Genomic DNA, 14,564 nt, shown 5'->3' with positions numbered 1-14,564 from the left:
AAATATCTTTGCTTTATTATGACTAGTGTTTCCATTCAATCGAAATGTGCATAAAATGGAGAGTGGAACTATATTAGTAGTAGGCACCTTTCCAAATGCATTAGCAGTATAATGAGTTTGAGGAGATGATAAAGTATCTAAGATGCATCATAACATGTCAAATATACTGAAGGCACAGACCTATATGACTTTATACACAGACCAGAGCTCTCTGAGACAATGTGCTGCATTCAAAACACATAAACTGGTGAGTTTCCAGATGCCTGGAGCTTTCATTTTCACTCCACTGGGCTCCGTAAATTCTGATTCCATCCAACGCGCCGCTTTTCAGAACACTTTTATTCAACAAGACTGTGCAATCCAGCTTTGGGATTTATCGCAGGAATAAACAATCAAGCGGAGTAGCACAGGAGCTCCTGTGTGGAGGAGTAACAGTCAGAACATTCAATTGAAAAAAATCTGATCTCATTTTATGGCAAATTAATCCATGAAAAACAGAAGCTCAGTAGCAGAGCTGTCTGATCTCTGCAGGTAAACTCACTAACGGAAAGACCACTGCTTATAGTTGTCTGCTCTGATGAGAGCCAGCATGCCGAAACAGTGGAGATGACTTTAACGGCAGGGTAATCAGTGAACCCGTCAATAAGAGGAACAAAGAAGTCCACGTTCTAAGGTGAACCCACAGAAGAACTGGCTGTTTGATTTCCCTTGTCATTTAACCAGGCTCTTTCATTAGACCCTGGTTCAAAAGATTTCATCTAAAGCGAAGCTACAAAGTGCTCATTGAACTCCACGGCATTCGATATAGATTATTATTAAATCATGTGTAAAGCTGATATTTTGGGATGAGTGGGGCTCCACGAGGAAGCTCACGGAGTGTCCAAAGTAATGATGGTTCAGTATTCAAAGCCAAATGGGTCATGATTACTCCTCAGTATACTGTAGCTTTGCATCATCAGCAGGTTTTAAGAAATGTCTTTACAAATGTATGAATGCAGCTGCATGTGCTGGCTCACGCCTGCAGTGACATTACCATAATGTTCATCCTGATATAGGCCATTTTATAGCCACATAACGATACACGTGTTAGAACCAGCTCACAGAACCCCCATTTCCTGAGGGTTTCAATTGGGGCCATGTCTTTACGACTCTCTGCTATGTGGTGTCTTGCAGCCATTTGCAACAATATAAGTCTTTGGTTTTTTAAGGATCGCTTTGAGCATTGGTCTGGAGCATAACTGGCAAAGTCTGGTTGTCATAAATTTTTTATACCCAAATCACATCCATAACAGAGAACTATTCCTTCTTTGTGGAATAATTGCAGGCTCCTCACTTTGTCCTGGCTGGTTGCTGCCCACATCCATGCTGTGTGGGAGAATGCAAAGCCAAACACACTGCAGTAAAGAGTGATTTGCAACATAACGAAGTAAACATATATCAACAGATGTTATTTTACCGTCTACCGGTACTCATCATATGAATTTATTTCATGTTGCGTCTACGAGCATCATCTAATGTGTGTCTGTTTGCAGCGACACACACTGGTGGTGGAGTCGCCACACAAAGCAACGTTCGCATCAAGAAATAAATGGTTTTTGGGAGCAGAGGCTTTTATAGTAGGCCATGCAAGCACACACACATACACACAAACTCCAAATGGTGTTTGAAACAACATTTATACAGTAAATGGCTTATGTTAATATGGTTCTATTATACAGTATGTAATTCAATATATACAAACAAATAGAAAGCACAGTTTCCCTGGAGTAGTACTAGTGGTGTGTGACTGTGGAACTGGAACAAAACATTGGTAACATTTTTAATGTTAGTTAGTTATTTAGTGTAAATGGTGAAATTGAATGTATCACATAACAAGTATATTTGGGTTTAATCAGAAAGGAAATAATGAGCTGTTTCCTAATGCTACAGTTTCAGTTTGTGTGCAAGTTAGTGTGAACCGCCTCTTACCTGCCATGTCAGTGGCGAAGGGTCGGTCTGGTCTCCAGCCAGTGTACCAGCCCACAACTTTACCCCCAGTCACCAGGGGGCGCTCATACGCTCTGCCTCCGACAAATCCCACAGGCCAAACTGATACGCCTCGAGTGCTACGCATCTGTGAAAAGGGAAAAGTAAAAAAAAAAAAAGTTCGATTATGAGGCTGATGGTGTGCACAGAAAGCCAACCTCTCTGACATGATGTTTTTTTAGCACTTCTTGCTGCTCCACATTCAGTTTTCTTGTCAATCACAGTGCAAGTTCTGCAGAGGGAAACCTACTTTGATGAGTTAGTCTGAGGGAGACGTGCACCCTGCAGAAAGGCAGTGAAGGCAAAGGCCTCACAAAGTGAGCCATCACACGCTCGGCGTTGATTCACAAATGAATAGCTTAGTGTGTCGGTTTGCACGGGTGATCAGAGATCTTTAATTTCACCTGAAACGTAAGTGAGAGCAGAGAGCGGAGTCCACAGACTCTGCAGATAACTGAATGGAGGCCCAACTGAAACTGTGCCGCGCTGAGCTGCCTTCCATTTTCACAGTGAATGAATTTGCACACAGCCAGAAGCAGCGCGAGGAGAAATGAGATGGAGAGGGAGCGAGATAAAAGCCAGAGAGGGTGGACAGTGTGAGGACGGAGTTTTTGTGTTGAAGTATGAGACATCTGTATCTTGTCATGGTGTATGGATGCGTGCGCGTGCGTGCGTGCGGTTGCGTGCGTGTGTGTGTGAGAGATTCTATTTTCCAACCTCAACCACCCTGAAGCCCATTCATTCAGACAGGGCTCCTCATCACTCACCCAAACAGCCCCCAGCCAGTCACTCATGGCAAAACAAAAGCAGTAAACCAAATCAGCAAGCAGCAGTGCATCCCTGCGCCCAGACATTACACTGAGGTCTAGGTTTTAAATAGACATGAAAAAAGAAAAGGTGAATACAGAGAGAGGAATTATAATATGTGGAGTGTATAACATGACTGATGGAAGAAAATATGTTAGATTAGCAAATCATTTAGCAGATATTTGACAAGTCTGACGTGTTGTGTAGCTTGATAGATTTGAGCAAAAGCTAATTTTCCAATCAGGTTGATGTATTAGTGATGGAGGGGCGCCAATCTGTCATTGACTCCCTAATTAAATATTACCTGCCCTCAGAAAAAAAGTGTATTGAGTCAAACAGAAGCAAAACTGTAGGAGTGGCAAAGACAGCTAAAGTGCAATACTGTTCATGTAACCACGCTACGTGCTTCAAGTCACTACGGACAGCAGCACTAACATCTAACAGCAGCATGCAAATGAGCGAGGCTGTGACATGTAAAAGAAAAAGAGTAGAAACCCCGCACGCTGACAGCATACAAGGTTTCAGCCGCTGGACCTTGTAAAGCATCATATTCTTCTTCTTAGCCATTGACAGGCTGTCAACCAAACAGAGAGAAGAACCAAAGTCCAAATCCAATGAGCCACTACTACCACTACCACTGCTTTTCTGAATTCTTTCTCCATTATGACATTATTATGTTGATGTGATCTTTGGTGTTTTACATTGAGAATGACAGCGTGGTATTCGACCAATCAGATTAGAAAGAGTTGTAGAAGGGTTTTCCCAGTGGAAATGGGTCCAAGTTCCTTATAGGATCTCTGAAGACCCAACTTTTCCTTTAGTATGTAATATTATCCATGCATAAATAATTTCAGTGTATTCATCTAGTCTTTTTACTACACCAGCTAGGCTCTACTTTTAGAATCAAAACTCTTACAGCTGCTGTGAGTCAAAACCAAAACACATAAAATATGAATAAAAACACAATATGTCACCATAACAATTACATTCCCCACTAAAAATGTATTTCTGATGGCGCTTTAGTTGCATGGAAACACCATTTTTAGGAGACTGGCTTGCATTTAAAGTGATACAGAAACAGTGCTGTGCAAGTTTCAGAGCACTTTCGATCTTTAGATTTGTCCATCCATCACGCAGCTCCATCAGGAAGGTGTCAGACTGGCCCGAATTCATTCTGCAGCATGTCAGTGAGTCCAAACATACAACCATAAAGAACCGTCTTCAGAAACGAGGAGAACAGGGAGCACTGCAACAGATGGTGTGATCCCCACAGATCTCAAATTCATGGAGCCAGTCATGGATTACATGAAGAGACAGAAGAAATTGAGACAGTCTAAATCCACAGAAGAGCCGCGGCTCTTCGCTTATTTTCACCGCCTTTTTGTGCTCATTAAATACCCTTTCTGTTCTTGTGTTACTGTGGTTTGGGATCCGTTCACGTTAATCTGAAGCAGATTTTTATTGAACCCGTTTTATTAAAATAAAACTGACGAATTCTGTATTTGGTGTTCGATCTGTATTCAGGGCACGCGAGAGTCTGCAAAGGCCACGCGGCAAATGTGCCTCTTAGGCCTGTGTTTCCAGTTTTGATAGTGTCCTCACGGCTTGTTCTGTCTATAGAAGAGGTTGTATGGTGCTGTAGTCCAGGGAAATGATGGACAGGAACAAAAAAAAGCTGGGCTTTCTGTAATGGGATGATTGTGGATGATGTCGTAGCCGTGGTGACCTCTCCTATGACCCTGTTTAGAAATATGGGCAGGTGTGCTTGCAACTTTCAATGGAGCCTGGCTGGAGCCTTTTATGCTAAGCTACACTACACACACAGCAGTTCCAGCTCCACAGTTATTATCACTGATCGCTCAATATTGCCGTGGAATTCATGTCCAGGGTGAATCCTCTGTAAGCAAAGTGACAGATTGTGCTTCTCAAGATGTTAATGACTCCAATAAACTTTCTGCTCACACTAACTGTTTAACTCCAGACAAACTGTCAGCGTAAAACACATCACCTCCTGTGTGACCTATCGAGCTGGAAATAGGCTGAATCCCTGTGGCGTTATAACAGTGAGATAAAGAACAACAAATAGACTTTCACGGATGTTAAAATGTCAGAGAATAACTATAACGTATTCATCTTCTGATAAATAACATTATCTTTAGGTTCAACTGAATGAGGAGGGATGGATAATGTGAACACTGAGACCTGACCTCTCCTTCACTAAAGAAGATTAGTGAGCATCTGCTCCTTTCTTTCATGTCTTCATTCCCTTTTATTTGTTTTCTTCTTCCCATCTCTTCTGTTGTTCACCTCTCTGCTGCCCGAGGTCTCTGAATGACGCCAGCGGCTTTGAAGCCCCTCACCCGTTAATCGCACAGCCCCTTGAATTTGCCTGTGCGTTGCTAACCCCCCCCCCCCAATCTCTCTGGTAATTTTTCAAAGACTCCTCTGAACCCTCTAAAAAAGAGGATGACTCTGTGTGTGTGGATTGTTCCTGGCTCATTCCTGGAGTACTAAAAGTCAGAGTTTGACTGCTAATGATCCCCCAGTTTGAATGCGGCACCTCAAAGCTGAGTGCAGTTTGACACATTATTAGAGCGATTTCGAATGGAAACAGTGTCCATGGGTCTGCAGAGGCATTCAGAACTTGTGGCTGGATTTACAGCAGGGGCCAGTCTTTATTACTTTGAAGGCAATCATCTGATTTTGGAATATATATACATATATTTCTGCCTACCCTGTCCTTAAAAGCAGATATGCATTAGAAAATAGTGAAAACTCATTTAATTTCTTGTTTTAATTAACTAGTAAGTAATAGTCTATTTTCTGACTTTAGCATTTCAGAGTTCATGGTTCAGGTTGAGGTTTCACAAGGTAAATTGAAGTAATTATCAAGCAATGACAAAGCACCCTATCATTATTTTTAAAACCATCTTGCAGTTTTCTGAAGTGTCATCAAAGTCAAATTTTTTTTTTTTCTTCACTAAGAAAAATATGGGATTTCTTGCTCATATTATGCAGAAAGGTCACACATTTTAGATGAAATGATTCATCCTCATCTCCATATGAAAACCAACATGAGAGCATGTCACATACTGGGATAGTTGGGAAAGAGCAACAAATGCTGTGACAGACGAATGTGTTAGATTAAATGTCAGAATCAGTTAATCACACATGACAGTACAATGTCATCCTGAAACATTACAACCAACCACTTTTATTTGTGCCATCACAGGTTTATGTAATCTTGGTTAAAGTCAGCTCTGCACTGAAATTCATTTTATCCATCAAATAACATTTTAGGATATATAACATACACATTCAGAAGGTAATAAGTTAAAGTATATAGCACTAATTTAGAGGTGAATTAATAAACATATCCCCAATATTCACTCTCTCTTCAGCCCTGTTTTGGACTGACTAATTGATCTAGATTATGTGGTTAAATTACTAACAGTAGCTTTCTACTTTGACCCTCCTATGCTGTCGATGTGTCTGTGTCTGCGCTAGGGCTGTCCAACTGTCACGCTGATAGTGAGGACCTAGATTTGTCTTCTTTAAAGTCAAACATCTAAATGTGAACACCAATTGACAGAGCACTGAGTTGCGCATTCAACAATCAGATGCAGCGTTTGTGCTGAATATGTCAATAATCCAATTTACAGCAACAAGTTGAACGACATTTGTCTCAAACAACTGCATTAAATGACTGAGATACAATCTGTGAGCTGCCAGTACTTTCATTTTTCCTGCATCCATCTTGTTTTCTTGTTGTTTTAGCTTTCGTTTATTCCTTACAAATACCAACGACTGTTTCCAGGCTAGATGTAAACTGTGGATAACGTGAATCAGAGGTGTATAACAAGGTAAATATCAGTTTTAACATTATAATCCAGTTTAAGGTTTATTTATTTATTTATTAGCCAGGCAGTTTTAAACAAATGCCATTTATTTATGTTCTGTTGCAGGAAGCCACTAACTACAGATGTTGTCTAGATTTCCATTTTCAAAGTGGGTGCAGGCCTTTTTATCAACAAAAACTCAATGTCAAAATGTTCGCTGGGAGCCAAACAAAGCTGCGGGGTGACAGTGTTTCAACAGATGGTGAATTATTCTGCTCGGTGGCAACTGCTTCAGCACACGCTGGTTTTCGTGCCACCATCTGCAGATTACTGCTGCCACAGAGCAAAAGTTTGCAGCACAAACTTCTAGGTCTACCTTTATTTATACAGTGACGCTTGGCTGAGAATGCTGTTACACAGCACTGCCTTGCTGACAGGTACAATGAAAAATAAATCCAATGGTGTGACAAGAACACACAAAAAAACAGTAAACAGAAGTGAGGTTTGGTAAAAGGCAGGTACACTGTGATTATTGACAACAGTTTTAAAGGTGTTTAAGTGTTTAGATTTCTATGTGGACTTTCAGATTCAGTTCAATGAGAGCGGTTGTTTGATAGTAAAAGCAGTAATCAGGTCTGTTTGGGGATTTTAGAAGCATCAATAAATCCAGTATGTGATTAAGTTCTATAGTTCCAATGTTCCAGTGCAGCATAAAAGAGAAATAAGGCAGCAATTTTCTGACAATGGCTTTTCTATAAAAAATAAATAGCAGTAGTTATTATGTCTGCATGCAGTGAAGAGGATTCTTCAGCAATGAACCAAAGAGCTGATTGGTAGAATTCTAGGCAACAGTATGTCTATTAATGACATTCAAACAATTCTGAATGGAGAGAACACCAGTTCTCATTTTTCCATGTCTGAGAGGAAAGTTCCTGATGAAGGTTTTAAAAAGTGTAAATATAAATGTACTCATAATGTATATACACACATAAATTCTATTCTGTAAGGTTATCTATAACTGCCTACAGTATATTCCATCCCTGAATCACCAGAACAGGGTTTAAGTTTATTTATATGAAGCAGCAATTTGAGTGTGCTGCGTACAAAATATTAGGCCATGCAAAATTCATATCTGTTTATGAGTATCAATTATGTCCCCACATCCATCACAGACACCCCCGCCCCCGACTGCCTCGATAACTTGTTCTGTCACAGTACACAACTGCTCTGATGACATGTGACATTAGGAAACATTTGCGTGAATGAGGCCTGTCTGCAAATTGAACAACAAATACCGCCTTGTGATGTGCGATCAACAAGTAGGTGTTCATAAAGTGAAAATATTCTTCCATTAGGCTCAATATACAGTTTGAACAATGACAGGTCCCAAAATGGTTCAATGTAGCACACCCACTTGGATGACTGATGGAATGAATGCCTCCAGATGATTACTTTGTTAGTAATACTAGGTCTAAGAGAATGTCTGTTCACATGTTTTAATGCACATTTGTTACATTAACAAAAATCTCAGCTGAAAATAAAAAAGTTAAATAAAAAACTTTTTCACTTCATTGGAAAAATTGGTGTATCAATAACCATTATATTATGATGTAAATAAAAACACGACCAGTGAAGTTTTTTCTTCACTAAAGAGGTTAAAAACCTCTAATGGTTTAATGGAGAATTGGTGCTACTGTTTAGCTGCATGATTCTATTAATATTCATAAAATAGAAATATGTGCTACACTTGTTTACGAAATTGTTTACCTCACAAGTATTTCCATATACCGTATTTACACACAGGGACCACGATGCGGGACATAATTGGAAAGACTGACAATAAATGCAATGATTTTTTTTTAATGATGGAGGAGAATAACAAAATGTTGTTCAGCAGTCTGCACAATTTCAAAAATTGCCGGCGGAAGCAAAAATGTCTGTTGACAGCTGATCACAGATAATCTGAATTAATGCTAAACAGCTATCAGATTTTATACAGCAAGGAAAAGACTCTGCCTTCCAGAATTAAACTGCTGATAGAAACTGGTGCAAATGTAAATAGTATCTTGACTCGGCAGCTGGGACTGCAGCTGTGCGTTCAGTCCTTTAACACCTAAATGCTAAACAGTGGCTCGGCTCCCTCGCTCCTGGCTGTTGTCCAGTCTCTGTCTGTGCTGCCAGTTGATTGTTGTCATTGATTTCGTAATCATCTTATGCTTTTTACTGCTAACAAAACCAATTGAAAACTAAATTGTTATTCTCACTTTGGGTTATTACTTTTAGATCTCATATCTTAATCTTAAATCTTAAAAGTTATTTTGTTGAGGTCCTTTTAAGGTTTACAGAACGCTCACCAAAACTGAAACAATTTTGGGAAAGTATGGAGTCAAGGAAAAAAAATCAATACTACATCCAATGTAATCCTCTGCACACAGAAAGGCTCCCAGGTGTGTGTGTGTGTGTGTGAGAGAGAGAGAGAGAGGGAGATTAATGAAAGTTTAGGAAAAATCTAGTACGCAGTATCATACAAAGAGTCGTTCCAGTATAAAGAGGAGAGACCTGTCTTTTTAGGATATATAAAACTATAAAATCAATATGGTGTATGGGTTTCAGTGAAGCTCTGAGTGCTTCATGTTATTTTTTCAGTCCACAGTAATCGAAGTAGTGTGTATCTGAGAACACAAACTCAGAAAGCCAGAAACCACTGAGCTCACCCTTATGATCAAGTTTGTCATCATGAACAAACTCTTCTCGTTCACCGTGGGGACTGAATTGAGGAAGTAAGGTAGTAAAGTTCGCTGTGACAGCACATGGTGGGGTTCTGTAAAATATTTTTTCTAGTTGAGAGCTGGCACAACTCCAGAATAATATACTGATCCTTAGGTGTATAAACTCAGCAACGTCTATGGGTCCACACAGTCAGTGTCCTTGCTGCAGCTGCATGTTTGAATATCAAGATAACACTTGAAGTTCACTGATTGCTGTTGCAAAGCAATATATTGTGTGTTGGGCATAAATAAAAAAAGTTCATAATGATAAATCTGGACTGGGGGTCCAAGTGAAGGACAAGACCTGAACATTTAGCTGGACATAGGTTTCTCTAAGGGTGAGCTACATATCAGTCCCGAGTCAGTCAATTCAACCTTAGTAGTAATAATAGTAGTAATAATCTACACATTATTCATACCTGTATTCTTTGCCTGTCAAATTAAATGTTTAATATACCCTAAAATCACTACAGTTTACCTAAAATCTACAGTCTGTGAAGTCCCAAATGACTGAATACAAAAACAAATACAGATATCATAGAAAATTGTTTAAAAAAAACCCCACAATGGTCACTGAAATAACTTGAAACTGACAAAAATGCTAATAAATAGAAAATGACTAAAAATGAAATTAGACAGTTTTGGTTCTACAGGAGTTTTTTAAAAAGCAACCTAGTGAAACTGGTCTGTACAAAAAGTATGGTACTCCTAGAAAATATAATTTTTAAATGACTATAGGGACATGTTACACTAAAGTGTGTCCTGTAATTAGCATCACGGGTGTCTTCAAACTAATGTTCCTGTGACTACAGTTGCACGTTATTCAGTAGTTTAGGGTCCACATGACTGTAGCTAACCTCTATGAGGAAAATTGAAGAGACAGGTGATCAACTTGTCTGCCCTCTGTCTTCGAGGCCTGCCCGTACGTCCTAATTAATGGATAACTGATCAGATCCATCAACAACTCACCATGCTCAGGAGTGCTGAGAGGAAGTGGCGCTAGTCCAAGACTCCATCTGCTCTATCAGACATCAACATCAGAGCCTACTGGCATCATTTTCTCACAGCATCAATAAGGTAAAAACAGAGTACTACCAGAACAAACCTAGCACCGACATCATGAAGCTATTTTCACTTTCAAGTCACTGCTCTACCCCCCACACCTCTCTCACTGCTTGTGTCTTTGCTACCTTCTTTACCAATAAGGTGGATACTTTATCTAACAGCACATTACTCATTCCACGTTTGCCACTCCAACAGAGGATGATGCATCCACCCTCCTCTTCTCAAATCAACTGACCACTCTTGATCCTATCCCCTCCACTCTCCTTTAAAGGACTGCATCCACACTAATCCCAATCATTACACAAACCATGAACACATCTCTCACAACAGGCACCTTTTCCACCTCTTTTAAGCAGGCCCAGGTCACCCCATGCCTTAAAAAACAACTCTTGACCCCTCCCTTGTGAAAAATGACAACCTGTCTTATTTCTTCCATTTCTGGCCAAGATCTCCTAGATGTCAACCAGTCCAGCTTCAAGAGTGGTCACTCCACAGAAACGGCACTCCAGTGGTAGAATCACTGCGGGGTGCAAAAGCTGTGGCTCAATCTTCTGTCTTAATTCTACTTGATCTATCGGCAGCTTTTGACACAGACAGCCACCAGATCCTCCTTTTATATCTGATTCTACTTTCTGATTCTGGCATCGCTGGTACAGCTCTGGCCAGGCTTTCATCCTACTTGTCTGGTCGTACCTTCAAGGTACATCTTGGCAAGTGCAGGTTTCTCACTGCCTCCTCATTGGCGTGCCACGGGACTCACTGCTAGGTCCTTCACTTTTCCATCTACACTACATCGCTAACTTTCATTAACCAGTCGTATGACTTTTTCTATAATTGCTTTTCCTGTCATTTCCACTGGATGACTCTCCTGTCTTCTACGCATCTCTGCATGCCTTGCCGACATTGCTGCTTGGATGAAAAATAATCATCTTCCGCCCAACCTCTCCAAGGCAGAATTTCCTGTCTTTCCAGACGGTCCTTCAATACACCACAACATCAGCATCAACATAGGGTCTACAGTGATTGTCCCCACTAAGTCTGCCAGAACCCTGGGGGTCATCATTAATGATCATCTGACAGACCACATCTCCTCACTCTGTCTTAAGGGCATGCAGATTTGGCCTTCTCAACATCAGAAAGATCAGACAGGCTCTGGTCATTTCTCGTCTGGACTACTGCAATGTCTTAGTGGGTTACCAGCATGCACAATCAAACCCTTCCAGATGATCCAAAACACAGCAGCTCATCTCATTTTTGTCCAAACACGTCTTGTGGTCCCCTCGCCTCAAAAGATCCCAGACAAAGCTATTCAGCTCAGTGGTTCCACAATGGTAAAACAACTTAACCACCTCTGCATGCCTCACCCTCAATTTTTAAAAACATGCTGAAACATACTCAAATATTTCTCTGCACTTAAAATATTTAGTTAAAAATAAAAAACTTGCCGCTCTACCCCATGAAACTGAAACAGCTCTTCCCAGAACACTTCTTCACCTTGGCTTAGATTATTTTGCTTGCTTTGTACCTACTTGTAACTTCTGTTTACAAACGCAAAAATGAAGCATACCTTTTAAAAAAAACTCTACTTTAAATTATGGTGGAGGCTTGGATATGTTCTGGGGCTGCTTTGCTGCAAATGGCACAGTGAATCTTGTATTTGTGCAGGGTACAATGAAATATTAAGATCATCACTGCATTCTGGAGTGACCAATGTGGGTTTTTCTTTCTAACTATTTTCTTCCCATCTGTAAGTCAAGACAAGCATAAATTAATTTGGAGTTTAAATATGACACAGGAAATTAATTCATTAGCTTATTGTATAGGTGTCCATCCTGCTTGGCATCTTAAACTAGGCTTAACCAGCAGGTAGATTTTCCCGCAAAGCTCTACTCATCCCTCTCCTACTACGTAGACAGTTGCCACATCACACTTACATGAAGACCTGATCTTAGCACAACCTCTGCTCTGACTCTCCACAACCTCTTTGGCTCTCTGATGGAACTGAGAAGGCCTTTGTTCTACAGCGTACATCCCATCAGGCTACATGCTGTAGTTGGGAGCCACCAGCGGACACTATCATGCATTAAGAAAGCTCTTGTCTCATTATCAATATGGATATCTTCACCAGAGGGCAGACACTGCACTGAGATAACAAATCATCCATCTTTGCCACACATGAAACACAAGTTCAGATGCAGCCGAGTGCTGTAAGCAACCTGTAAGTCCTGACAAATTACAGCAGCAGCAGCTCACTCAGTAAATGCGTGCTATTTACAAGTAAACAAAAGAAAAGCTTGGGGGTGAAAAATACAGTGCTGAGAGGAATCACATTTCATTTGACTCGCAGCCAGCACCCTCTGTTCGGGCACGCTGCGGCTCAGTCGGGTAATCAAGTCTGTCTTCCTCCCCTGCAAACAAATAGGTGAGAAGTGAATTGTGTGTACTCACAAAAGAGACTCTTAATGATGAAGTATATGAAATCCATTATGGATGTTCTCGTTTCCTGCCTCCTGCCCCGGAGAAAAAGCCGTCATTGTGCTGTTTGCGTACCGGGACGAGTGCTCGGGTGGCTGGGCCGAGTGCGATTTTAATCAAGCGTATTTTTATCTGTGTGTTATTAATATGCATGGCAGAGGCAATCGGAGAAAGGGAGGAGAAAGAAATGAGCTGGGAGAAAATGAATGAATCAAATTAGAGAGAGGGGCCGGGTATGAGCTATGAGACCGTGATGCAATGGTGCATGATATGTGCGCAGGTTGAATGCTGCACGGGTTTATGTGGAGAAAAGAAATATTAAAGAGACGAAGGTGCAAGGTGTGTGCATGAGCATATCCACAAACCTACACATGTAGTTTAATGTAATAGTGAGTCTTCTGGAGCTTGCTGTCAATGTACATACACTAGAGTATATGTATAATAGAACTGTGCACAAAAACCACAATAAATATTGGAAAAATCAAGTGGTCCTAAATCACAAAGCAGTGATAAAGGCTCAAGATAGGTGGTTTCTCTCACACCTAAGCAGCAATAGTCAGCACTTTAGGACATATACTGAGCTGAAGTCAGAATGTGCTAACTCAGCTTAGCGTAAGAACTGGCAGCAGGTGCAACAGCTGTGCAAAGTGACAGGATACACTAACCGGCTCCCCACGTACATGCACAGAAATCTAGCAATTAAGCTTCCAGTCAAACGACAGCCTAGTGCGCAGACCGTGGGCAGCTTCCTGAAGGCGCGGTACCTGATCTTACAGTTCTGTTTGTGTGCTTAAAATGCGGATCCTTTATGTAAAGACAGCAGCGCCAGCTTTGACAAAAACTCTTAATTATAAACTTCATGATTGTTGCTGTGCTGCTACATCACATGGCAAATGTAACTGCAGTTCACGGTACATCAGCCAAATTGACTGCAGCTGGTACTACTACTTCATGCCATTAGTTACTATGCAGTATGGACACACTTTTAATCTTTGTACGTAAGCACATGCAGTTTCTTTTGGTTTTTCTTTTCACCATTGTTCACAGACCTCCTTGCGTAGGGAATGTTTCTAGATTTAGTTTCCTGCAGCAACAGGTGGGTGATGAGAAGCTGGAGGAGAAACAGCACTCACACCTCTACAGTGTGCAGCTGTGCAGCAGGAAGGAATAACTGGATGAAGTCAGATTTGTAGTAAGACTGGTGTCTGGTTAAACATAATAATACATGACTGTATGGGGTGTGTCACCTGTCAACACCTTCTTCTCCTCTATGTTCAAGTTAAAACTAATTTACTACCTTTGTAAAATATACAAGTCAGAGTTGAGTATGGCTTACATATCTGAAACTAAATAAAATAAACGTTTAAGCATTTAAAACTACATTTTACCAAACTGTAATTCAAATGTTTGGCACAGGGGCTTTAAATGGAAAAGTCTGGTATCAGTTTTGTTTTAATCAAACAGGCTGAATCCGAATCAGTTTGGGTTTAACATACATTTATCACAGCCACTTCGACACAGCGGTGAACAAGAGAAAAAGGGGAGTTTGAGGAGGGAGTCGAGAGCACAGAGAGAGAGAGAGGGT

At 40.7% G+C, this 14,564-nt stretch overlaps 1 protein-coding gene across 1 annotated transcript in view; it reads right to left on the bottom strand.

The window, feature by feature from the left end:
* b3gat2 (beta-1,3-glucuronyltransferase 2 (glucuronosyltransferase S)) overlaps positions 1–14,564 on the bottom strand; it is a 37,566-nt gene that overhangs the window by 16,286 nt on the left and 6,716 nt on the right. Inside the window, exon 2 of the mRNA XM_026355850.1 lies at positions 1,969–2,113. Within this exon, the coding sequence (XP_026211635.1) occupies positions 1,969–2,113 (145 nt within the window). The remainder of the gene's footprint in view (positions 1–1,968; positions 2,114–14,564) is intronic.

The sequence above is a fragment of the Anabas testudineus genome, chromosome 15 (assembly GCF_900324465.2).
Source record: "Anabas testudineus chromosome 15, fAnaTes1.2, whole genome shotgun sequence".
Taxonomy (NCBI): domain Eukaryota; kingdom Metazoa; phylum Chordata; class Actinopteri; order Anabantiformes; family Anabantidae; genus Anabas; species Anabas testudineus.
The sequence above is the reverse complement of the archived record's forward strand: the minus strand, read 5'-3'. Positions and strand labels throughout refer to the sequence as shown.